Source organism: Podarcis bocagei (assembly GCF_964188305.1).
Source record: "Podarcis bocagei genome assembly, chromosome: 6".
NCBI classification, from domain to species: domain Eukaryota; kingdom Metazoa; phylum Chordata; class Lepidosauria; order Squamata; family Lacertidae; genus Podarcis; species Podarcis bocagei.
This window is the reverse complement of record NC_138130.1, coordinates 88,384,249-88,411,687: the sequence shown is the minus strand read 5'-3', so window position 1 is coordinate 88,411,687 and position 27,439 is coordinate 88,384,249. Positions and strand designations below refer to the sequence as shown.

The 27,439-nt window shown below is 44.6% G+C and overlaps 1 protein-coding gene across 1 annotated transcript; it reads right to left on the bottom strand.

Annotated features, from left to right (window-relative positions):
• Positions 1-10,655: 10,655 nt before the first annotated feature.
• On the bottom strand, positions 10,656-26,305 carry LOC308588961 (macrophage metalloelastase-like). The gene is made up of 6 exons (XM_081197718.1): positions 26,076-26,305; positions 17,630-17,850; positions 17,396-17,541; positions 13,827-13,952; positions 12,553-12,714; positions 10,656-10,793 (listed from the first exon to the last, which is right to left on the bottom strand). The coding sequence occupies exons 1-6, from the start codon at positions 26,178-26,180 to the stop codon at positions 10,780-10,782; spliced, it is 774 nt and encodes a 257-aa protein (XP_081053844.1). The 5' UTR covers positions 26,181-26,305; the 3' UTR covers positions 10,656-10,779.
• Positions 26,306-27,439: the final 1,134 nt, after the last annotated feature.

The following is a 27,439-nucleotide window of genomic DNA, read 5'->3' as shown; positions in this document are numbered from 1 at the left end:
TTGGGTGGGGCCTCGAGGGTCATGTAGTCCAGCCCCCCCCTCATACCTCCCTCCCCGCGCGATGCAGGCATCTTTCGTCCGACGTGGGGATCGAACGCGCAACCCTCGGGAGGTTGTGGACTCTCCTTCCTTGGAGGTTTTAAAGCAGAGGTTGGATGGCCATCTGCCACGGATGCTTTAGCTGAGTTTCCAGCGTCGCAGGGGGTTGGGCTAGATGACCCTCGGGATCCCTTCCAACTCTGCAGTTCTGCGAAGATTCTCAAAGTCTGCGGACTGAGCGAAGGAAGGAGGCGGTGGTTGCAAAAGTTGTGCATTAAGGAACAGCGGCTATTGTTGATTAAGAGCAACAAGGTCAAAACCTGTGGGAGGAAAACTATGAATCCCTGTGACTGGTGGTGGTGGAATAATAATAAAATAATAATGGCTGGGTGTCCTAAATCTTCCATCATTCGGCTTTGTTGCCTGCCCATGAGTTCTAGCGTTATGAGGGAGGGAGAACAACAACAACAACAACAACAACAATAATAAAATTTATTATTTATACCCTGCCCATCTGGCTGGTTTTCCCCAGCCACTCTCTTTCCTCTTTCTCCATGCCATTGTACAGTCATACCTCAGGTTACAGACGCTTCAGGTTGTGTTTTTTCGGGTTACGGACCACCGAAACCCGGAAGTACCAGAACATGTTACTTCCGGGTTTCGGCGGTCGCACATGCGCAGAAGCGCTAAATTGCACTTTGCACATGCTCAGAAGCGCCAAATTGCAACCCGCGTGTGTGCAGACGCGCCACTGTGGGTTGCGAACTCTGTGGGTTGCAAACGTGAATCCTGCACGGATCACGTTTGCTACCTGAGCGTCCACTGTATAAGCTGCTAACTCACCTTTTCTCATCATTACAGAAATATAACAAGTGGTCATAAGCAATAGAGAAAAGCGTATCAAGAAGTATACAATAAAATGAAACGGGCCCAACGTAAAAAAAAAAGGTCTGGCACTATTTTATTTTATTTTTTGCAAAAAATGTAATACCAAGAGCAGCAGAAAGTAAGCTCCTTGAAAATTAAATCTTGACCCCCAACATTAAACCCTTAAACAATATCCCCCCCAAGCGTCTGTAAGCATCCTCTAGCAGGTCCTGCAGGCCTCACAACAAGGATGACCGCTCACTTCTGCAGCATTTTTGTAGCTGGAGTCTGTCAGGGCCTTCCCAGGCCTGGTGGAAACAGGCTAGCAAGGCAGGGAGCAGGTCTTGTATCAGTCAGTCAGTCAATCAATTTTATTGTTTATAGCCAGTGGCCATCGCAATACAGGATGAGCACAAATCACACAGCTACAAAACAAAAGACGTTGCATGGACTTGCAACAAAGATGGCCTCTCTACAGTTTCTTGAAGATAAAAGCTTTAAACTGGATGTGGACTACTTGAAATAGACCCGTAGTCATTATAATGTTCAGACACCGGGCCCATCTTTAACCCAAACAAGGGTTTGGGGACTCATTTATTGTTCTTTTTATTATTTTTGACCCCTGTATCTTTTTGGTGGTTGTGCTACTGCAATACACCTTTGGCCAGGCCTAGCAGTGGGTACCATTGCATCTTCTGAAGGCCCATGAAATGAGAGGGCCGACATCATCAACATCATGATTATAGTATTTGCATGTCTCCTGTCCACAAAAAGGAACATGCTCTAAGCAGTTTACAGCAAAGAAAAAAAGGAATACGCCTCAAAACCAACGGTTGCAAGAGGAGTTTCGTAATAACATAATAAAACAGGAACATGATCGTGAAAATAGCAACATGCAAGAAAACATTTCGGTACTATAAATACAGCAAGATTACACTCACAACATTGCACCTCCTGGTAACAGCAAAACAGCTGGACGGTATCACCTTGGTCCTAGAAACAGCCAGTGTTAGAAACTGGGATAGAAAAGCTAGGAGCTAAATGGCTTCTGGGACCAGGGTTATGGGTGCCAAAATAGAATGTCTATGTCCAGAATGTCTAGACTGGGGTCGGGTGGTGGGCCACAATTTTCATTTATTATTTTGATGAGCATGAATTAATACGCAATTCACAAGAAGTGACACATTGTTAATATCACACTTTTAGCAGAAATTGTTGATACATGTTTAATTTGGTGTTTTCAGTAAAAATATTGGTACCATACTTGAGTTTTCAAAGCACTCTATTATTAAACTGTTTAACATATTGTCTAGCCTAGCTTATACCTTGAGGCTTCAAAGCTCATACGTTTCAGTAATCCTTGAGTGTCAGCCAGGCGCAAAAAATGGCGCCCGGCTTTTTGAGGTGCTTGCAAATGGAGAATCTCGAGGCGCAAAATGCGTCTGGCGCCCTGCTAATTTCGAACCCTGGAAACACCCCTCTCATGATGTTGCTCCCAGTCCCTCTCCTGCAGCAACTCACAAGGCTTCCAAAAGCAGCGGCAGAGAGAGCGGGAAAACCCCTCCCATGATTGTGCTCTGAGGTGTTGTTGACCTCAGACATTTCTTTCAATAGAGCGCTGCCCTCTGTATATAAAGGGGGGGCCACCCTAGAAGTAAGTTGAGGGCTCAGTAGGTCCTGGACTCAGCCACACTTGCCCAGAGTAGCCTAATGCCCACATGTGCACTCATTCACTGGCATCTGTCTCAGGAGACAGTGGAGGAGTGCTCCAAACCATTGGAGAGTTACAGCGCCTGCTGTGGCTGTAGAGACCAATATGGGAGAGACATATTTTATTGCAACTGGGGCAGATGAAGGCGCCCAGTTTTGCTGCTGCAGATGCACCATGGCGTTTCTTCTCCCTTCACATTTATTGATTTCTTTGTTACAAAAATGTATATCTTGCTTTTTCCCTCCTCTGCACACGTTCCAGTTTGTCAAGATCCTTCTTAAATTGTGGCACCCAGAACTGGAGACACCATATTCCAGGTGTGGTCTTACCAAGGCAGAATAGAGTAGTACTATTACTAATCAGTTCATGAAGTTCAGCAACGACAGATATTTTCCCGTGTCTGTGTGGGGTAGGTGTGTAAGTATGTTGATATTTATAGTATGTTGTTGTTGTTTAGTTGTTTAATCATGTCCGACTCTTCGTGACCCCATGGACCAGAGCATGCCAGGCACTTTTGTCTTCCACTGCCTCCCACAGTTTGGTCAAACTCATGCTGGTAGCTTCGAGAACACTGTCCAACCATCTCGTCCTCTGTCGTCCCCTTCTCCTTGGGCCCTCCATCTTTCCCAACATCAGGGTCTTTTCCAGGGAGTCTTCTCTTCTCATGAGGTGGCCAAAGTATTGGAGCCTCAGCTTCAGGATCTGTCCTTCCAGTGAGTACTCAGGGCTGATTTCCTTCAGAATGGATAGGTTTGATCTTCTTGCAGTCCATGGGACTCTCAAGAGTCTCCCCCAGCACCATAATTCAAAAGCATCAATTCTTCAGTGAGCAGCCTTCTTTATGTATGGTATAGGTAGAGTAATGTAGATATGTTTTATGTTATGAAGATAAGGTAGTGTGTTGTGTACGTGTATTGTGTAAATGTATATGTATGTGGTTTATACGTTAATAAAATAATTTATTTTTTTAAAAAAAGTTCAGCAATGACAGAGTTGAAATGTCTCCAAATGCCAGCAAGACACAAATAGAGGGGATAATACAGTGGTGCCCCACAAGACGAATGCCTCGCAAGACGGAAAACCCGCTAGACAAAAGAGTTTTCCGTTTTGGAGGTGCTTCGCAAAATGAATCTCCTATGGGCTTGCTTCGCAAGACGAAAATGTCTTGCGAGTTCCTGCAGGTTTTTTCCCCTCCCCCCTTTTTCTAAGCCGCTAAGCCGCTTATCAGCTGATCCGATAAGCCGATAAGCCGCTAAAAGCCGCTAATAGAGCTAATAGCACTAATCCGCTAATCCGTCAATGGGCTTGCTTCGCAAGACGAAAAAACCGCTAGACGAAGAGAATCACGGAACGGATTCTTTTCGTCTTGCGAGGCACCACTGTACCTAAAACTTTGGGGCAGGGAGTTCAACATAGGAGCATTTAGAGCCCAACATAGGAGCCCAAGGGGCTGCCAAAGCAGTTTGCAAAGAGTCTTGAAAATCACACACGCAATCTAAAATGGACAGAAATTGCATTGGGTGGTGTGAATAGAGAGCCAAGATACTTCAAGTCCTCATGCCACAGCATCCAAGAGGAATGTGGGAAGCTGCCTTAGACTGAGCCAGACCATTGGTCTATATAGCTTACTATTTTTAACCCTGACCGGCGTCTGCTCTCCACTGTTTCCAGCATGGGTCTCTTCTGCCATTACCTGGAATCACTAGGTATTGAACCAGGACCTTTTTGTGTGCTGAGCATCTGCTCTGCTAAGTTTCATCCCTGCCCCTGCCAAAATTTTGGAGCTGAGCAGCTGGACCTCACGCTGCCCGTGATGTAAGCAGTCTTGCTTTTTCTGGGAATTGGCAGGCAGCAGGTCCTCTGAAGGGAGGGAGCAGCTATTGATTTACTGACAATATTTGTGCACCGCCCAAGGACAAAAAGTTTGCCGGGTGGTTTACAGTCAATTGCAGAACCATAAAAGGTTGCAAACGGAACATAAAAATCTAGAACTATAAACACAGCGGCAAAAGCAAAGTAAAACCAGGAAGGGCAGAGGGTTGGTGCAGAATGTGGCTGCTAGCTTGCTTGTGGGGAGGGGGAACTACTTTCAGAATGTAACACCCTCCCTGTGGGATTTGCCCTGGCTGCCAACCTGTTCCTGGGCCAAGTCCAAGGTGTTTGTACTAACATATACAGCCCTATAGAGCTAAGGACCAGGTTACTTGAGAGACTGTTTTGTCTCATACACCCAGTAGATTGCTTCAACCTGTGTAACAGTTTTTCCTGTAAGTTCCAAAGATCTTCAGGGGGTCCTCTCCACAGTAACTCGGAGCAGGGCTTTTAATGTGGCTGTCCCTGATCGCTGGAATACCTGTCAAGATGCAACAGGCATCACTTTCTGGAAACAATTGAAGACAGTTTTGTTCTGACAGGCTTTCCCCCCTGGAAACCAGGTCTTTACAAGAAGGTATTAGGGTATTAGTCTTGTTTTATATGGGTTTGCTGTTTTTGTGTTTTAGCTGTTTTTAATTATCTCGTGCAAATCACCTTGAGATAGTGGTTCAGAAGGTAATTCAATAATAATAATAATAATAATAATAATAATAATAATAATAATAATAATAATAATAATAATAAACCTGAGAAAATACAATGATTCTCACAATGCTTTTTTCTGGAAAAAAGGTGGTGGGGACTCATCACAAAGTTGTTGTTGTTGGCCCTGTCACAGTGCCCCTCCTCCCCACCTCAGGCAAAGTCTGAATGTAAGATGTGATTAATAAACTCAAGCAGACCACTACCACCTGCAACAGAAGGCTCACTTTTCATTTTTTAACCACACACACCCATTTTACAGCTATCGCCCCTGTAAAATGGACTGAATGTCTAGATGTCCTCTTTGCTTTTGTTGTATGTCTTCTGTATTTCCTGTTACTTAAGTGCAGTGTATGTATGTGTGTGTGTGTGAAGTGACAAGCCTAATTTCATCTTGGTACACCAAGTTTCTTTTGCACAAATAGTATTCTCAGGTTTTTTTCCCCTGAGGCAGTGGTGCAAGGGGAATGTGCCTTGATTTACTTGTTGTCATTTAGTCGTTTAGTCGTGTCCGACTCTTCGTGACTCCATGGACCAGAGCACGCCAGGCACTCCTGTCTTCCACTGCCTCTGTGGCATTTATATACCTTCCTTCATAGTATTTATCCCAGGATGTTTTAAGTACCAATGAGAACAAAGCAATAAGAAGATATACAGCAAAACAATTCAAAGCAGACAACCCCCAAGCCAAATTCTGAACTTGTTCATCCGGGGAGAACCTTTGCCCATGAATTCTGCTGATTTGTATAAAATGGCCTTCGGGTAAATGAAATGTTTTAGTCATGTAAGTAATCGGATTTGATGTAAACATCAGCTTTGCTGCCACCTAGTGCAATAGTGTTTTTTATCTTTTTTTATTCTAGGGATAGATTCCAAGCATAACATTCCATCCCACTCGGTTCTTGTGGAACAGACAGACAGTTTTTATGGTGCAATTCTCCCTCCATGTAATGTGTACAAAAATTATATACTGGAGAAAAGTGTGCATATAAATGCATATATTAGTGGCGGGGGGGGGGAGAGGGGAACATACAACAAGAATATAGTTTTGGAAAGTGTAAATTAAATAAGTTTACCTTTAAATGCAAAGTGAATTAAATTTCTTCCCAACCCCTAAGTTCAGCTGAACCCCAGATTCTTCCTTGTTTGTTTGTTCTTTGAACTAGAAGCTCCCTGCTTCAGGGCTGTGTTTTAGAACAAGGCCACAGAGCTGTATATAACCTTGAAAATAAGACAGTTTTGTTATCACCATCTGTGTGAAGGCTGAATCCAATACTGTAGTCAAGGTTTAACAGACAACACATACTATTTATGAACATAACGGTCTTAATACAAGAAATGAGGAATCATGTTCTGGTAGAAAAGGAGGTCTTTAAAGTAGTTATTGTTAAGTTGTGGGTGAACATATCAGACGACACAGCGATTCTTCAAACAGCTCTTGTTTATTCACAGGCCAGAACAGAACTGAAGGGTTCAGTCAGCCTGCTTATATAGAGCTCCAGTACAACGTAACTGTGACAGTTTTCTAAAACTATCCAATCACTGAACGTCACTTTCAATCCCTTATTTGCATAACTATCTACAGTATCCCCTGCTGGCCCAGGGTGAGAACTTCAGTACATAACAGTTATGTCTGGTGTCTCTCAGAAATTCTCAATGGATGTGAACCACTGGTGTATTTGGTGAGAAAAAGCCCACTTAGGTGGTCCATAGAAAGGTTGTGGAGCAGCTGAGTATATCTGCATTTGGTTGATTGATTCGGACGACAAATTTTGCAGAACTTTGCTCACCCAAAGCAGGGGGATTCACTACATTAAAAATGGAAGATGTCAGAAATTAAAATATGAATTATGCACTTTGATTTGAAGAACCAGAAAGGTCTAATACGTGGTTCGCAATTTTCAGGCTGTCATTGAAGAAAACGAAAGCTTGAGAATCTAGGTAAAATGCTTATGAGTCAAGAACTGCATTGTCCATCAGATGGCAGACTGAGACTAAGAAATCTCTATAGTAGATTGCTGTTTTTCTATGTCCAGGAGGGCAGTTTTTTCCCTATGGCTTGCAGTTCAGGGCAACTATTTATGGCTCCATCTGCACTATACACTTAAAGCAGTATCATATCACTTTCGCCAAAGTATTCTGGGAACTGTGGTTTGTTAAGGGTGCTGAGAGTTGTTAGGAGATCGCTATTCCCCTTGGAGAGTTACAGTTTGCCAGAGTTCCCTGGGAAAAGCAATTGATTGTTAAACCTGTATGGGAATTGTAGTTCCCTGAGGGAATGAGGTCTCCTAACAACTCTCAACACCCTAATAAACTACAGTTCTCAGGCAGGTAAAAGAAGTGGAGCTAGTAGATAGCTCAATGAAGATGTTGACTGAGCATGCGGCAGCAATGAAAAATGCAAATTCCTTGCTTAGGATCATTAGGAAAGGACTTGAAAATAAAACTGAGAATATAATGCCATTATACAAATCTTTACAAAGTGAGCAGTACTTTTCTCAGGACCAAAATTGAGCACGCAAGCTTTCGAGTCCTCCAGAATGCTTCATCAGGCAAGTTGTTTCAGGAAGGAAGAGTTTAGGGGGTGGGAGGAGGACGGGGGTAAAAATAAATAAGACTGGATTTTGAAGGCGTGGGATTTGCGTTTAGACTCAGTCTGAAGATGAAAATTACAGACTCATACTCAGACTAATAATAATAATAATAATAATAATAATAATAATAATAATAATAATAATATATTTATACCCCTCCCATCTAGCTGTGTTTCCCCAGTCACTCTGGGCGGGTCCCAACAGAATATTAAAAACATGATAAAACACCAAATATTAAAAACTTCCCTAAACAGGGCTGCCTTCAGATGTCTTCTAAATGTCAGATAGTTGTTTATTTCCTTGACATCTGATGGGAGGGCGTTCCACAGGGCGGGCGCCACTACCAAGAAGGCCCTCTGCCTGGTTCCCTGTAACTTGGCTTCTCGTAATGAGGGAACTGCCAGAAGGCCCTTGGAGCTGGACCTCAGCATCCAGGCAGAATGATAGGGGTGGAGACACTCCTTCAGGTATACTGGGCCCAGGCCATTTATGGCTTTAAAGGTCAGCACCAACACTTTGAATTGTGCCTGGAAATGTACTGGGAGCCAATGCAGGTGGCAGGTTGCATCTGGGATTCTGCGGTGGAAGAATAATGATAGGGATGTGGGAAACATTTCATAGAATTATAGAGCTGGAAGGGAGTCCGAGGGTCATTGATCTAGTTCTCATTTAAAGGAAGCTCTGTCTAATTCATACCTTCTGAAATAATACGTGAATCGAAACACAGCTGATGGGAAATTCACGCCTCTGAAATTTGCACTTCTCCAGGTTTTGCAATTCAGCCAAGTAAGGTGTGCATAAAATGTATATACCAAAGTAAAGTATGCATAAAAGTGCATATATTAATGAAAATAAATCACAAACTGATGTTGAAATATAGCAGAACTGTAAGAGTTGAAAAATGAGAAACTGAAGGAAACTGAAATGGACAGATTCACTCATCCCTAATGGCTGGTTTCCATTTTTGAAAACATAAAGCATGGCTGCTACCTAGAATTGTATTGTTCTTGGTTCCCGGTAAGACAGAAAGCAGACATAAAGAGAAGCAGGGCCATCTAGCCTGCGGTTATCTGAACTCCTCCATTGCATCACAGTACTGGCCTGTGAAATCCCACGATGCACAGACATGCATTGTCCTATAAGATAGTACTCCTTATGTAACAGTTTCCCATCCTGCACAAAGCAGTACAGTGCAGCAGCTTGACAAATAGAGGGAGAGACCTGCTGCCAAATGCTTAAATCCTAAAGCTCTATGTGGATCTACTAATTTCCTGGTATTTTCTGTTTGTCAGTACTGGAAGGCATCACACCAGTCCTTCCAGATGACTGAGACATTTGTAGTGGAAGCTGGGGATGTACGAGGCAGGATGTGGGAACAATGGGGAAATTTGCTGGACATTTTCTGTTGATGCTGCTGCTGTTGTTATTCAGACCTGTTAGTTGCTTGTCATCTGAAGGTCTGCAAGTATATATAGCAATACATGCATACTATATGTATATATATGCATTGTATCCTAAAAACAAAACAAACCCCCAAAGTCATGACTTCCCCCAAAGAATCTTGGGAACTATAGTTTATTACAGAATTGAATGCACTCATTGAGACCCAGTGTGGTGTAGTGGTTAAGAGTGGTGGACTCATAATCTGGTGAACTGGGTTCGCTTCCCCGCTCCTCCACATGCAGCTGCTGGGTGACCTTGGGCTAGTCACACTTCTCTGAAGTCTCTCAGCCCCACTTACCTTGCAGAGTGTTTGTTGTGGGGGAGGAAGGGAAAGGAGATTGTTAGCCGCTTTGAGACTCTTTAGGGTAGTGATAAAGTGGGGTATCAAATCCAAACTGCAACTCCTCCTTGCTGTGCTCCTTAGGCCTGGCACTCCTGAGCTGTCTTTGTGTCTTCTAATAAAGAGTTAACTTCACTTACACAGTGTGATTTATTGCTGGTCACTCCTGGCAGTAGGCAAGTCCTAGTTTGGACTGTGTGTATGTATGAGAGAAGGGCTGTAGTTCAGTGGCAGAGCACCTGTTTTGCATGCAGAATATCTCAGGTTCAATTCCTAGCATTTTTGGGTAGGACTGAAATCCTGGAGAGCTGCTGGAATTCAGTGTAGACAATACTGACCTAGGTAGACTAATGGTCTAACTCAATATAAGGCAGTTTCCTGTTCCCCAAACATCCAGCTCCTGTGCCAGATAACAAACTAACACTTAAAAATGCTTACAGACATTTTTTATAAATTAAACTGCTTTATTTGAAGCTTTTTTTCCGATCCCAAAAGAGCAATACATTAACCGACAGTTCCTTAGCCACTCCTTTGAAACATAACAGCAAAATTTCACTTGCACATTCTCTTTTCAGAGTTACAAGTGATTAAATTTGTTGAAAGAATCATGTAACATTCACATTTGCATAATTTCCACCTATTTCCTTAATTTATTAAAAGAGCAAGGATGTCGATGCCAGAATCACAAGACACTGTAAATATGAAGTTGTCTATAGTTGTCTACTCAACACAGACCTACTGAAATTGTCGGGCGTGAGTAACTTAGGCACGTTCATGTCAACAAGTCTACTCTGAGTACAATTTAGTTAATCGGTTGGATTAAGTCTAGCAGAAGTCATTGGCCTTTTAGGGTAATCAGAAGCAGGAACCAATTCCCTTAGAACTTATCTTTCAAATTAGGGTAGAAAAAGGTCTGCAAATTTGCATATATATTCTGTCTGCTGTAAGCAGTATACATACTTAACTTACAAAGCTTAAGTAGTAGAAGTGTGCATGCACACGAAAGCTCATACCAAGAACTAACTTAGTTGGTCTTTAAGGTGCTACTGGAAGGAATTTTTTTATTTTTACAAAGCTTAAGTGATTTTTTAAAAAAGATTTCACACTTCCCCATTTTGCAGTTTTGCTTCATTAAAATAACAATTAAAAAAAAGAAATGTAAGAGCAAAATATGGACATTTTGTTTCTTCTGGAACATGAGAGGGGATTCATTTTCTTTTACCTGTGTGGAAGCAATATAAACAAAATTAAATAGAAATTTAGAAAGAGGTATTTTTAAAAATCCATATAGATCACAATGGACAAGATACTCTCAAATGCATACATTGTGTACATTACAAAAAAGGGAGGAAATTGTTATTGTAGTTAACCAGACTTTTACCTAATAGGGTATTCATAAAAATACACAATATCTTTCCCCCCCTGTTATGTTTCCTTACATGGGTACTTTTTCTTGTTTCTTCTTTTCTGTGTCTTATCTTACGCTGTGCACTTGCAATTTTGTACTTTTTTATTTTTCAATAAAGAATATAGATAATCTCAAATGTAAGATGGTTGATATAATCTTATTCAGTATGTGTCTACTGAAAAGGAAGTCTCATCGAGTTCAGTGGGACTTGCTCTCAGCTGAGTGGGTATAAGATTGCAGACCCTTAATTCTTTTGTGAGAGCATCTTTTCCCCAATCCTAGCCCTCTTGCAGCAGCAGGACGTTCTTAGAGCAACTTTGGACAATAAATAAATACATAAATAAATAAATAATAACAATAGAATTTATATCCTGCCCTTCTCCTCCAAGGACCCTGTATAGGGTGCAGGCTGCCTTTAAAAGCCATCTGGAAATTTCAGTTAGTCCTGTGAGATTGCTAACTGGGAATGGGCGATATAAACACAGTGGAAAGCATGTTGGGGTGGTGTCACTGACCTGACCTCCCAACAGCTGAGTTGCTGCGGCTTATTGGGAAGGAGAGGGGAAGGTTGCAGAAAGTTTGGTGCAGTGCAAGAGCATTGCTGGTGTGTTTGCGCTGCGCTGACCTGCCCACTGCCTTGCTCAGCTCCCTCCTTCCTGGTAAGCAGCAGCGACTAACCCGTCGGGAGGTCAGGCGAGCACAGCTGCCCCACCACACAATCCATTACTGACCAGTGTTTGGTCTTCTTTACTAGTTTCCAAGTCCATTTCTCCTGGAAGGTTTTTGTTCCACCAAGCCATTAGTCAAATGAACTGCTATGCGTTTTATGTATTTTGAAATTTGCAGGAAGGGTTCACATGTGCAATTTGGATGGATATTGATTGTTATATTGATGTTATTGTTCCTTTATCATTTTGGTAGCACCCCTGATTGCTGCACAGACCCACATTTGAATGAAATAAAATGCAAGCCTAATCACCAGTGTGTTCAGCTGGAAAAACTGGCTATAAATGAGTTTTTGAGCCCTCCAGGTATCATTTCACGAAACGTAGATTTCGTTTGAGTATTTCTGAACTCGGGGAGATTGGTTCTTTTTTGTCCCAGGTTGTTAATTCATTTTACTGCTAGAGTGAGTAAGAACAAGTCATGAACTTCCAAAGTAAAACCTGTTCCTGAAATAACTGCATTTTGCAAACATTCAACACTTGTGTTTGGGATCCTTCCATTTCTTTCTTTTTTAATATAATATTTGTTAATTTTTTATTTTTTATTTTGTAACAATATTTCTTCATCACATATATCTTTGCTCAAATTGAGCTTTGACTTCTTCCTGTCTGATCCTTCCATTTCTTGAGCAGTTCCTGTGCTCATCAATAGTTGCATTTTTTCAATGTCACATAATTAATTCATATATATATATATATATATATATATATATATGTGTGTGTGTGTGTGTGTGTGTGTGTGTGTGTATATATATATCAGGCTTCAATTTCTCTATGAAACCACACTAATTGCAGACTTCGTTATAACTAATTTAACATAGGGAAGGAACTTTAGACAGTGAATTTACCGTATAAACTCTGGATTCCGTCCCTGTCGTCATCTGAGAGACGGAAGTTATTTGGGTTCACATAGGAATAGGTAGGATACATCAAAGCGCCATAGACATTTGAATGAGCAAGCCCCAAAGAATGACCAAATTCATGTGCAGCCACAAGGAACAGGTTGACTTCTAAAACACAGAAAACAACTCAGATGAGCAGTGCATATTTGCAGGGCCGGTCCTATCATTAGTCAAAGGGAGAACTGACTTGGGCGTCTTATGCTGGGAGAGGCAGCATTCCCCTAGACTAGGGCTGTGTACACACCATACATTTAAAGCAGCCTCCCCCAAAAGAATCTTGGAAGCTGTAGTTTACCCTTCACAGAGCTACAAATCCCAGCACTCTGAACCTACTGCAATTCTCAGGACTTTTGGGGGATGGGGAAGGGATGTGCTTTAAATGTATGGCGTGACATTCCACAGAGCATTTTATAAGCACAGTGCTACTGAAGGAGACCCACGTGTGTCAAAGTTGCTGTCAGGGATTCTTTAGATGTGATTCCTGCATTGCGGGGGTGGGACTAGATGACCCCTGGGCTCACCCTGCTCCCTACAGTTGCTAGCAAGTGCTTCTGGAAAGCATACAGATAGGGAGTGTAGTCAATAAAACCCCTTTTTCCTGTTGCTCCCTGCCAACTGCTATCCAGTGATTTCTGAATCATGTCTAGAAGCCACTGATAGACTGATCCTCCATGAATTTGCCCAGTTCTCCTTTAGCTGTCTATAATAGGTGCTGTTCTAGGGATGCGGGTGGAGCTGTGGGTTAAACCACAGAGCCTAGGACTTGCTGATCAGAAGGTCGGCGGTTCAAATCCCCGTTTGAACTCCCATTGCTCGGTCCCTGCTCCTGCCAACCTAACAGTTCAAAAGCATGTCAAAGTACAAGTAGATAAATAGGTATCGCTCCGGCAGGAAGGTAAACGGCGTTTCTGTGCGCTGCTCTGGTTCGCCAGAAGCGGCTTAGTGGTGCTGGCCACATGACCTGGAAGCTGTACACCGGCTCTCTCTGCCAATAAAGCGAGATGAATGCCGCAACCCCAGAGTCGGTCATGACTGGACCTAATGGTTAAGGGCCCATTTACCTATAGGTGCTGTTACCTGTGCGTGACAGCGAATTCCATGCATGAATTGTATATAAAACAGTGCAGAGTTGTTGTTTTTGAGGGGTCGTATTTGCGCACAACACATTGATGCCCCAACGGGACCCGGATCACACATTTTGAATATATATATATTTTTACCTCTGTTGGTTTCTGACCAGTGTTCGGCCTCATCGAAGTGGGCATCTCCACCAAGGCCTGGCCCAGGGGCAAAAGCATGAGCCAGAACTCCGCTCCTCCCATCGAAAGGGATGTTGTCACCATGCTCTGAGTTGGAAAGGGAAAACGAGGTATTACCAGCAGTTCAGTCTCATCCATTAGTCTTGAAGTACACAGGTTGCAAGGACAGCCTCCCCCAACAAACTCTTCCTGGCTCTGAATTCTCAGCCTTATTCCTTAGCTCAGACTCATTCAGCTATGGCAACTTCCGAGTTTGTTGTAACTTCAAGATCTGTCTGCGCTATTTGTGTTCAGTTGCCCTGCGATGATGAGTTTTATAATGTAATTGTATTATTATTATTTATATTGTATTTTAATAATGCTTAGGTATGCTGCTCAGAGCCATTACATTTAATTGCAGTTAAGAAACAGTAAAAAGAACAACAGCAACAGCAGCAGCAACAACAACTTAGACTTACTACACCCAATCTCAAAAAAGTCTTTTGGTTTTTGGGATTGCTGTGTGTGGCTTATTTGCTTGTGGAGTTATAGATGTTAAAAGCACAGTTCATCCAGTTGGAATTTACAGGATTATTATTTTTTAAAAAATGAAATGGAACAATAGTCCACATAGTCACAGTTTATCATGCCCATTAAGCAACTAAGCATGGGTAAAATCAGCTAGCCCCTACTATAGACTTGCCTTTCTAATAGATTACCATAGAAAAGTTGTTACTGATGGCAATTTAAACTTGGATCATATATAATGGGGGGAAGGGAAGGGTTGACATCATGTGAAGATTGGCATAAATCTATAGAAGCCGTTTTCCAAAATGGCCACCTGCCATAACCCTGCAGTTCTTTGTACTCCATTTTTGTTCCTAATACCACCCTGTATAATTTGGATACATCAGTAACCCAGGCTGCCTTATAGCTTAACCCTACCTCCAAGTCATTTATGAACAAGTTCGAAAACACCTGTCCTGTCCAGATCCTGGGATCCATTTTTTTATACATCCAACCACTGTCCATTTAGTCTTAGCCTCTACTTCCTGCCCCTGCACCAATTACTGATTTAGAAGAGGATGTGCCCTTTTATTCCACGACTGCTATGCTTGTCGGAGGTTTCGGCAAAAGCTTTTCGAAAGTCCAAGTACACGGTGTCTACAGGATCATCCCTATCCACAAGCTTGTTGACACTCTCAGATAATTTAGAAAGCTTAGTCATGCTGTATCAACATCACGGCAGCCACTTCCCCATGCCCTTGTCCTATGTCACTCCAGTGGTGTTGACAGAGGAGAAGTGTGGGGAGAAAGAATCACATGGCTGCTTCCACTGTGAATGTCAGCAGATGGTAACATACAACCTCATCCTGCAGTCGGGAAATTGGTATGAATGAGTCTGGTGCAACTCAGTACAGAGAAGAATTGTGGCTGGCAGGTCCAGCGTTTGGGGGCAGTTGTCACGGGTGGAGTTTAGATGCAACAGGATCTGTTACTTAGGTAGCAGCGGAGAATGATAGTGTACAGGGCCAGATTTAGGTTTGATGAGGCCCTAAGCTGCTGAAGGTAATGGGGCCCTTTATAAGTCCAGCTTATATTTTGTCAACAGCAAATCGTCACTGTTTTTTTGTGTTGAATATATGCAGGGACGCGGGTGTCACTGTGGGTAAAACCTCAGCACCTAGGACCTGCCGATCGCTTGGTCGGCGGTTCGAATCCCCGCGGCGGGGTGCGCTCCCGTCATTCGGTCCCAGCGCCTGCCCACCTAGCAGTTCGAAAGCACCTTCGGGTGCAAGTAGATAAATAGGGACCGCTTGCCAGTGGGAAGGTAAACGGCGTTCCGTGTGCTGCGCTGGCTCGCCAGATGCAGCTTGTCATGCTGGCCACGTGACCCGGAAGTGTCTGCGGACAGCGCTGGCTCTCGGCCTATAGAGTGAGATGAGCGCACAACCCTAGAGTCTGGCAAGACTGGCCCGTACGGGCAGGGGTACCTTTACCTTTATCTTTATATGCTATATGGTAATGTATGGACCTAATAGGTATCTAAAGCCATTTGCACATAACAAAGTATGTACATCACAGGAGCCTACACAACACAAAACACTGTTGCTGTATGTAGGTTTTATTTTATTTGTTTTTTATCTTATACAGTCGAACCTCTGTTTACATAACCCTCTGGTTATATAAACTTCGGGATGCGCGTGCGGCAAACCTGGAAGTATTTTACCGCTTGTGCAGAAGCAGTCTGCACATTAGGGCGGTTCATAAAAAACTTTTTTTTGGAAAATGCCTGCTCCAAAGGTCTTATCTAGGAATTATATAGCTATATCTGAAATTCCATGCATGTCGGTTAATATCTTGACCCTGCTCCATGAAAATAGCTGTTTACTTGGCCGTTTTCCTATGTCAGGAAGGCTGAAATTTCAATTCAGTGGAGCAGGGTCAAGGTATGCATGAAATTTCAGATATAGCTATACAATCCCTATTGTAGTAAGACAAGACCTTTGGAGCAGGCATTCCCCCCCCCAAAAGTTTTTAATGAACCGCCCTACTGTGCATGTGCAGAAATGGTCCTCAGGTTGCAGAAACCTCGGGATCTGACCGGAACTCCAGAATGGATCCCATCTGCAACCAGAGGTACCACTGTATTTTGGAAATGTACATCCAGTTTTTCCCCTTTAATTTTTTTTGGGGCCCCCAAGAGAATGGGGCCCTAAGCTATAGCTTGTTTAGCTTATATGTAAATCCGGCACTGGTAGTGTAGCTATAGGGCATCAAACAGGTGTGAATGGCTGCACAATTGACCCTGCCCATGTGGCTCTTCTTCGTTCATGCACCCCCCCAAGCGCTGTAGGATTGCATCATGGGGGAGTGGCCTCGACCATCTTGAGGACAGATTCCTGCAATGATCCCAGGATGGGGCTGTCCTTGGAGATTGTTTGGAGACTGACACCATGCTCCTTTAGGGCATGATTCTTTGTCCCATAAAAGGTTTTAAAAGGGGACACTGCATAAACAAGGCATTGCCTCCTATCCATCTTGGTCACTGCAATCTGCAGAGGCTTCTTGGCAGTGCTATACACAGTGCTATACACTGAAGAAGTGTGCATACACACGAAAGCTTATACCAAGAACAAACTTAGTTGGTCTCTAAGATGCTACTGCACAATTTTAAAATATATTTTGACTGTGTCAGACCAACACGGCTACCTACCTGAATCTAGTGCCTTGTGTATAGTAATGCAGAAAGGTGTTATATGAACTAAAAGTGACATGAAATTAAATGAAAGATAAATAGTGTGAACGTATATAAAGGCAAAGCTGACGGCGGCTACTTAGCTACGAAACACCTTCCTCTGAAGGTCCTTCATACCAAATTTCAGATATTTCCCCAATATATATATAGTTTCAAAGGCTTGAGCAAGTTTTTAACGGTTGGGGATATTTTTTTAATTGCATTTCCCCTGTAAAAATAAATAAATATCAGGTTCTCTGAAGAGGTATGAGACATGGACATGAACAAAACACATCAGCCAAGGCAGCCTTACCATTATATGCAAAAGAAATTTCAATATCAGCAGATCCTGTTGTTTTCCTGAACTGCAGGGGGGTCACATCGCTCCACACCTTAAATGCCTTTGCTATGGCCGCGTCTACCTTGCTTCGAGTCATATCGGGGGTGTAGTTATTAATCCTTTGAGCAGTGGAGGAAAATACGATATTAGTGCTTAGCCAATTTATTTATTTTTTTGCATTTTTCAGAAAGGGGAAGCTCAGCTAACCTGTAAGTCAGTAAGTTTTTATTCCATCTCTCAGTTCCGAAAGTACGATACTCCAAGACATCTGGCACGCCACATCTGGGCTGATCCATTACCTGCACAGTCTCTGTGTCGATCTTTCCTGTTACCTTCAAGTGAAAGAATTCCTGCATTTGTCTGATTTGTTCTTCCAGGGTATGCTTCAATACTTTTTTCACGGCTGGGAAAAACCTGTTCAGGTAAGCCTGGAATAAAAAAGGGAGGGGGACCATTTAGTTTGGATCTTTAAGAACATGTGAAGAGCCTGGTCTCACAGCGGCCAGCTAGATGCCTATGGGAAGCAGGCAAACAGCATTCTCCCAACTTCTCCCCATTCTGGCTCATTGCTTGCTCATTGTTTATCCTCTGAACATGCCAGTTCTCTCGCTGGCATTTATTTTTAAGTCTAATCTGCATTCCAATCACCCTCCTCCATCTATTGCCTAAAAAAAGCACCTGCAGTGATTTTCGAAAAAAGCACAGAACAGAGAGAAACCATTTGTTGCATTCTGTGTACAGAAGCCATAGAAAAGAAGTCCAGTAATGAAAACGTTCCTCAAAATTAGGGATGGAAGAGAAATTCAATTCACTTTGCATTTAAAGGCGAATCTACCTAATTCACAGTTTCCCAAACAATATGCGACCCAAAACCCAGCTATGAGAACCAGTGTATAGCGTGTTCTCACTAAAAGAGAGCACGTGTTGCGGATGGGGCCGAACAAAACTCCACTTGGTTGCCAGGCAGTATTAGATTCAAGGGGCCTGGAGCAGATTGGAGGATGGTGTTACTGGGGTAAATTTGATGTTGCCAATTTAGGGGTGGGATCAGTGGTTATTTAAGCAAGGTCCACAGCTTTCTCTTTCTCTTTCGCTGTGGACATCGGATCACATGGAGCACTTGGACTGTCTGGAGGACAGTGATGCAAACTTCTCATTGTCTGGTTACATTTCTTTAATTCCCCCTTCTTTTAATCCTCTTTAGTCCCTTAAATAATTTAATTCCCCTTTTTCCTGTTCAATTTCCCACCCCACCCCTTACCCTGCCCTGTGGGAAGATTCTCCCTGTATCTGTGGCTTGCCTTTCTTTCGCAAAAAGGTTTCCCCCATTTCTCCTGTTGTAAATTGTGGGGCTAGTCAGGGCTGTTCCCAGCTTAGCTGGAATCACTTTCGTTTATAGCACCCCCGAAGGTTGGCTTTATTTGTGTGTGTGCAGCGCTGTTGGCCAAATTTTAATCTAGCCTTGGGCGGGAGCACTATTTTGAGTTCCTTTAATATTGCTATGAGACTAAGATTCTCAAGAACAGAGGCATGGAGCCCTATTCGGCCTGGGCATAACTTCCGAGCCTAAGTATGCTACAGGTAGCAGTTAATTGTTAAGTCTCTGACCTCTCTATAAGAATGTACCTGCTTCCAGGCTCAGTTGCTGCTAATGTATATCTGAGGCAGTCAGAGGGCGGCAGAGGCTCTCAGTGCCTCCAATGACTATGAGCACTCTGTATATGCTCTTGAACTATGCTGTTTCTGAACAAGTTTATTTTCTTTAAGTTTGTTTTGCCCTGATAGTGGCGACTGCCATTTTAGAGGCGAGCCATTGTGATTTAGTGGCTAAAGTGTAGGACTAGGACCTGGGAGACAGGGTTCATATCCCCCTCTTAGCCATTGTTATAACAAAACAAAACAAACTGCTCCTTTTGGGCTATTCTGTTGCTGGGTAGTTCGGCCCATTTGTGATAAAAGAACTTTGGGTTTCTTGAAGGGGTGCTTCCCTCTAAAAGGGCAAGCAGGGGTACCTGGACAAGCTGTGGGCTGCCTCAACTCTGCTATTTCACTGGAAACATTTATGCCTGGCCTGGCAGGTGATCCTAGGGCTTTGCCCTAGAATTCGATGGCCTGGAAGCGTTTCCGGCCTGAATAGTGTCCCCATGTGGTCCATGAAGCATTGGTTTCACCAGTTCCTTACATTGTTTAGTTTTTGCGGACTATGACTGGGCTTTTGCAAATGCCTCAAGAGCTTGCCTCTCCTGCAGGGGATGACTTGTGGACGCCCCAGGTGTCTTCTTCCAGAAGGAAGCATCTTCGAAGGCTGCAATCCAGGAGGAGGGCAAAGAGGAGCAGGGATCATGATTCAGACATCACCTTGGACCTCTACAGGGGTCAGGGTGAGGCTGTCCCGGGTCTTTAGGGATCATCCTGGATAGCTCAGCTGGTCAGCGCATAGTGCCGGTAATGCCTAGGTTGCAGGATTGGTCCCTATATGGGACAGCTGCATGCTCCCCCATTGCTCTACCTGGACACTTAGGTCCAGTGTCGAGGGCCTTTTGGTGGTTCCCTCACTGCGAGGGATGTAACAGGCGCCACGTTTGCAATATGCAAGCGGGAGAAAGCACCTTTGTGTGCCCGCACTGCAGTTTGCTCTGTGCGTTGCAGGGCACAGCGCTGCACGGGCTGCATTTGCATTGCATTGCGTGAGAGATTTGCATTTGCATTGCACAGAGGTTGTGCGCATTGCACAGAGGGTGTGAGTGCATTGCACAGAGGGTGTGTGTGCATTGCACAGAGTGTGTGTGCATTGCACAGAGTGTGTGTGCATTGCACAGAGGGTGTAGTGGCATTTGCACAGAGTGTGTGTGGTTTGGTTTTTGTTTTTTGTTTTGCATTGCACAGAGAGTGCATTGCACGGAGTGTGTAGTTGCATTGAACAGAGGGTGTGTGCAGTGCACGGAGTGTGTAGTTGCATTGCATGGAGGGTAGTTGCATTGCACGGAGTGCGTTTTTGCATTGCACGGAGTGTGTAGTTGCATTGAACGGAGTGTGTAGTTGCATTGCATGAAGTGTGTAGTTGCATTGCATGGAGTGTGTAGTTGCATTGCACGGAGTGTGTAGTTGCATTGCACAGAGTGGGTAGTTGCATTGCATGGAGGGTAGTTGCATTGCATGGAGTGCGTTTTTGCATTGCACAGAGTGCGTTTTTGCACTGAGTGTGTAGTTGCATTGAACGGAGTGTGTAGCTGCATCGCACGGAGTATAGTTGCATTGCATGGATTGTGTGAGCACTGCACGGAGTGTGTTTTTGCATTGCACAGTGTGTGTCTGAAAAGGAAGCTGGCTCGGCGGCAGTTTTGTCGGGACTTTTTTAGCGGTTCTGGCCAGCGTCGGCCCTGTAAATTTACGTATTATGATGGCAGCACAAGATGCCCCCTGCCCAAGCGGGGCTGGAAGCTGGCAAGCAATACCTCAATACTTGCCCATATTCCCATTTTATTTAGGGATCCAGTTGGATATCGTTGCTAAAACATACCACTTGCCTATGGAGAAGCTGCCTGCCTTGAAGGAAGTTATTTTGTAATACTTCCTCTGTAGCAAGTGATGCTTCATCAGATCCGATCTTGCTGGGTCACTTAATTAATCTTGCATGCAGAGTGGTTGCCCCAGGCCGCCCCTTCCCTTCCACTAGGCCAGGCTGCCTGCGGCCTGAGGTCCCCTTACCTTTCTCATGCAATGGGATCTCATGCAACGGTTGCAATTCCTATATGTATGCAATAGTAGTTGGCCATGGCAGGATACTTGCACAGGGATTTTTCAGGTTCATGCTGATGCTGCTGGATCTTTGCCCTTTGGTTTTTTATTTCAGGGGCTGCTGGTGTGCAAAGCCATGGCCTCAAGCCCGGTATGGTGAGGCAATCATGTGACCTAACTTTTGAGTTTTCCCCATTGTAGTAGCAGTTCACATGTGGCCCGAGGAGTTCAGTGACCATCGGATCTGCTTTTGGTCTGATAACCAGGTAGTGGTGAGCGTCTTGGCTAAACAGTTCTCACGCTCCAGCAGAGTCTCCGCCCCTCCGCTCATGCTTTTGAGCTGCACCGCTTAAGGTTTAATATTGTGCTTTCTGCTCTCCTGATTACGGGATCCTCTAATGATGTCTCTGACACTCTATCCCATTTTCAGATGGAGCGCTTCAGATCCTGGGCTCCAGACTCAGCTATTGCCAGACCTTTCCAGACCACCTGTGGCATTTTGACAACAATTAGTAATTACAGAGAGCAGCAGCTTCCATTTCCCCTTCTGCTTTTAGCTCTTATGGGAAGGCCTGGATGGATTTCTTAGCCTTAAGCTGGCAGTCCTCGGCCATTCAGATGAACTGGCCCCCATCCTCTGAGCAGATCCTGCAGTATTTGGTCCACCTGCCGCAGATTGGGCGTCCTGTTATAACTATAAGAATTCAGTCCGCTGCAATGTCTGTTATACTGAAGCTTTATTTTTCAGAGACCCTTGCATAAAGTTTGTAATGTGCAGGGCCTTGGAAGGTTGGAATAGGCTCCAACCTCATAGGACAGTGGGCAGGAAGTCGGTCAATTTTACCTATGCAGGATCTGCAACAAGTTAAAACTTTTCTGCTGGTAAAAGATCAAGGCGAGACTCCTTTCAGTATTCCATTGCATTTTGGGCACTGAGGGTTGGGGAAATGGTTGTTGGAGCCAGCACAGGGCTGAGAGTCTGGAGGCTTATTGCTTCAGGACTTTTCCTTATCTGCTTTGGAGCTTGTCATTAGAGTTGGGAACTCTAAAACAGACTTAGTGGGCAGGAGTGCCACAATCAGGCTTCCCATTACACATGAGGAGGGCCCTTGCACGGTTATGGATACCAGAAAAAATTGGCTTTTCATTCCCCTGGGGGCTGGCCCACTCCTAGTGCATGAACATGGGTTCCCGTTAGCCAGGCATTAATGTGCTTACGCCGTGCACCAGTTATTACGGCCTGCGGCTTGCCTACCACTGAACACGCCTCATTCCTTCCGAATAGGGCTGCTGCAACGGCTGCACACTGGGGGCCTGTCTGTAGACAGGATTGTAATTATGGGTCATTGGAAGTCTGACGCTGACAAGGGTTATATCAGGAAGTGTCACAATGATGTCTGTGCTGATGCTTGTCTGTTATTTCCTTTTCTCATAGGAGCAGCGGTGCACATTTGGGCCACAGCATTGTACACTGGGCTGGCAAGCGCGCTGACAAGTCTGGACTGGGGCGCCATCTCAGTCTTCCTGCCCATGTGGACATATACTGGATGTCCAGATGGGGAATGCTTTGGGAGGAGGTCCTTCCTTTGGTGCGGTTGAGTGTGACCTGTGCAGGTCCTCCCGCAGGGCTGGTGGTACAGCTGGGCAAGAATGATTTGCTGTCTTCCTCCAGCATAAGTTTGCATTCCTGCATGCAAGAGGGCTTGGATTGAGTTGATGGCAGCTCTCCCTGGACTCAAAATAATTTAAGGCATTGGTTCAAGGTGGTCTGGAGGGGGGGTTGGAGCACCTGTCCCCTCCAATGCGCAAAGATATTCCATTACAGGAAACCAAGGATTTGCCATGCTTTGTCAACCCCTTTCGAGGGGTAGGGCCACGCAAGAGTCCCTGGGAGCATTTGGGGTGAGCTTGAGTCTGATCCTGGTTCATTGCTCCCCCACGCTGTTTACTTGTACTGACGATATGGTGGGGCCTAGTCGTCAGTGCTGCCCTGCTGAGGTCAGGTGCAGCTAGTCGGGAACCAATGCCTAGACAAACTACCACCGAGCAGGCCAGAAAGCATGTTAATATGGCGGTGGAAAATAAAATAAATAAAGTAAATCAAATCAAATAAATAACATATAAAATAAAATAACAAATAAAATAAAATAGGTCCTTGCTTTAGGTGGTTCTGTGATATTGCACCCTGCTATTTTCTTCAAGACTGTTCCCCTCTTTGGGGCAGATGGGGGGTGCATCTTTCCCCTATGGGGAACGACACCTGGCGGGATGCGATTGCCTTGGGATTCATTGCTCCCCCACAATGTTGCTGGTACTGACGATATGGTGGGGCCCAGTCGTCAGTGCTGCCCTGCTGAGGTCAGGTGCAGCTAGTCAGGAACCAGTGCCTAGACAAACTACCACCAAAGAGGCCGGGAAGCATGTTAATAAGGAAGTGTAAAATAAAATAAAATAAAATAATAATAAAATAAAATAAAAATAATAAAGTAAAGTAGGCTTTGCTTCAGGTGGTTCCATGATTTTGCACCCTGTGATTACCTTCAAGGCTGCTGCCAGCTTTAGGGTGAATATTTCCCCTATAGGGAACGACACCTGGTTGGCTATGGTTGCTTTGGGTTTGAAGGAAGGGTTGCATTTGTGAGTGGTTTGGCGGTGAGCTAAGGCTCTGTGGCGGTTAGGCATTGGTTAAATTGGTTGGTGGAGGGGTATGGATTGGCTGTGCCTGCCCCTCCAATGCTGCTGCTGATGGGTATTCCGTTAAAGGAATTCTGGGGCTTACCATCCCTTCGTCCAAACCCTTGGAGCAGGGTGCGGGCCGTGTAAGTTCCCAAGGAACAAGCAGGGAATAGCTGAGGGTCTGTGTCGCAGTCCCAGCTGTCCCTGGTCTTGTTCCTCCACACGCTGACTCACGGGAGTCAGTGCTGTCCCCAAGGCGGGGGGGACAGATAGTCATAACCAATGCCTAAGCAACCACTCTCAATTTGTATGAAAATAAAGTTGTGGCCAAAAGTATGCCAAAAACCTTAAACAAAAATTATGTGTGATGTGTGAGTTATTGGGGTAGGGGTTTTGGGGGACCTCAGCACGCAAAGCGTGTTCTCACTAAAAGAGAGCACGTGTTGCGGATGGGGCCGAACAAAACTCCACTTGGTTGCCAGGCAGTATTAGATTCAAGGGGCCTGGAGCAGATTGGAGGATGGTGTTACTGGGGTAAATTTGATGTTGCCAATTTAGGGGTGGGATCAGTGGTTATTTAAGCAAGGTCCACAGCTTTCTCTTTCTCTTTCGCTGTGGACATCGGATCTCCCGCCCGCCCTCCCTTGCTTGGGCTTGCGCCTTGACCTTGCTCTGCCTGTCATGGGGTCGTTCGCCTTGGTGCGGGGGCCCAGTAGGAATCTTTCCAATTGGCTGATTAGTGTGTGCCTTTTGGGTTTTGCCTACTGCTTAGCAAATCGTCACAACTTGTAAGGTTGGCGGTTAGGCATTGGTTAAATTGGTTGGTGGAGGGGTATGGATTGGCTGTGCCTGCCCCTCCAATGCTGCTGCTGATGGGTATTCCGTTAAAGGAATTCTGGGGCTTACCATCCCTTCGTCCAAACCCTTGGAGCAGGGTGCGGGCCGTGTAAGTTCCCAAGGAACAAGCAGGGAATAGCTGAGGGTCTGTGTCGCAGTCCCAGCTGTCCCTGGTCTTGTTCCTCCACACGCTGACTCACGGGAGTCAGTGCTGTCCCCAAGGCGGGGGGGACAGATAGTCATAACCAATGCCTAAGCAACCACTCTCAATTTGTATGAAAATAAAGTTGTGGCCAAAAGTATGCCAAAAACCTTAAACAAAAATTATGTGTGATGTGTGAGTTATTGGGGTAGGGGTTTTGGGGGACCTCAGCACGCAATATAGTGGCTAGAAAGGGTGGACTAAGACATGGGAGGTTAGGGTTTAAATCTCCCCCTCGGCCATGTAGATAACTGGGTGACCTTGGTTAGTCGCTGCCTCTCAGCCTAACCTTCCTCACAGGGTTGTTGTGGGGATTAAATGAGGAGGGGGAGAACAATGTATGCCACTTTGAGCTCTTTGGAGAAAAAGGTGGGATATACCGTATTTTTCACTCTATAACACGCACCCGACCATAACACGCACAGTTTTTAGAGGAGGAAAATCCATAGGCATGCCACCCGCAGGCATTCCCTCCATAACACGCACAGACATTTCCCCTTACTTTCTAGGAGGAAAAAAGTGAGTGTTATGGTGCAAAAAATACGGTAAATGTGATAGATTAGATGACGGGAGAGAGAGAGAGAGAGAGAGAAGATAGAATTTGCTATTCTCTGAATTTTGCAATGCAGTTCTTCAGTCAAATACAAAAATGTATATATTAGTAAAAAGACTATGCAAAAAGACATTATATTAGGAAAAAAATCTTTACAAATTCATGACTAGCATGCAATACTATTACAGTGGTACCTCAGGTTAAGTACTTAATTCATTCCGAAGGTCCGTTCTTAACTTGAAACTGTTCTTAACTTGAAGACCACTTTAGCTAATAGGGCTTCCTGCTGCTGTTGCACCGTCGGAGCACGATTTCTGTTCTCATCCTGAAGCAAAGTTCTTAACCCGAGGTACTATTTCTGGGTTAGCGGAGTCTGTAACCTGAAGCGTCTGTAACCCGAGGTACCACTGTATTATTATTTTTAATGTATACATTAGGAGAAATCAGCAGTAACATGCTGATGAATCTCCGTGAAGACTTGAAAATTTGCAAACCTATGTGGAAATGTGGAGAACCAGATTTAAGATAGGAAAAATGAGAAACCTAAATTGACAGATTTGCCCATCTCCCTACTCCACACAACAGCAGCAGGGCCCTTTCTCTATCGTTCTATGGCATTATCTGTTAATACTGTGATGGCTACATACCTCAATGAATTTCAGATCCTTGATTTTCAATGCCGGATTCTGAACTGGAAAGGTGGAGCTGCAAGGCAGCAGCATCACAGCCCACAGGAGCATCACATGCCTCATAGTGGAGGTTGCTGAAAGGTTGCCTGCACCAAAAGAAGAAAGCCTTTGGTGTATCGCATCTTGGAGCCCAAATGGGCAAGCTTATATATGCCTGACCAGTGTGGCATGTTGTAAAAATCCAGGTGACTCACTTTATGGCGCTCGCCTGCTTTTTGTGTGTGAATGGCTCTGGATGGTCAAATGTCACAACTCCAAAATGATTACGAGGAAACATTAAAGGCATGTCTTTCCTCCCCTCCTCCTCGTTGTTGACATTTCCACTGATGTCATTTCGCTTTGTCCCCATCCCATCTTTCCTTTCACTCTCTAAAACCACAGGACATAGGGAAGTTGGCTCTTCCAAATCCACCTAAAGCATCTACTGTACGACCCCACCCTCTTTGGCTTGCCCAATCTTCTTTGTTTGCCGCTGAGACGCATTGCGACATTGTCTTCTGCCTTGTCTAGCTTTCCAGGTGGAGCACTGCAAAGCAGGTGACTCGTCCACAGCTTAGGCTGTGTGGTTAGAATTCTGCGCTTTCGGAAAGGTTTCTGTCGAAGGGGTTCCGTCTGAGGATCCGCTGTCAGTCGAACCACTGGAAATCTAGAAGAGGCTGGCTGAAATGGTCGTTGTAACGTGCTTCCTCCCAGAGCACAAGAACAGGCCAAAGGCCCATTTTGTCCACTATTCTGTTCTCACAGTGGCCAGCTAGATGCCTTTGGGATGTTTACAAGAAGGACATGAGCTCAATGACACTAATTAATTAATTTATTAATTAATTAATTATACCCAGCCCATCTGGCTGCATTTCCCCAGTCACTCTGGGCGGCTCCCAACAGAACTTTAAAAACACGCTAAAACATTACGATCAAACATTAAAACATTAAAAACTTCTCTAAACAGGGCTACCTTCAGATGTCTTCTAAAAGTCAGGTAGTTGTTTATTTCGTTGACATCTGGTGGGAGGGCGTTCCACAGGGCAGGCACCACTACCGAGAAGGCCCTCTGTCTGGTTCCCTGTAACCTCACTTCTCACAATGAGGGAACCGCCAGAAGGCCCTCGGCGCGGGACCTCGGTGTCCAGGCAAAACGATGGGGGTGAAGATGCTCTTTCAGGTATACAGTGGTACCTCGGGTTAATAACTTAATTCGTTCTGGGGGTCCGTTCTTAACCTGAAACTGTTCTTGACCTGAGGTACCACTTCAGCTAATGGGACCTCCCACTGCCACCACACAATTTCTGTTCTCATCCTGAAGCAAAGTTCTTAACCCGAGGTAC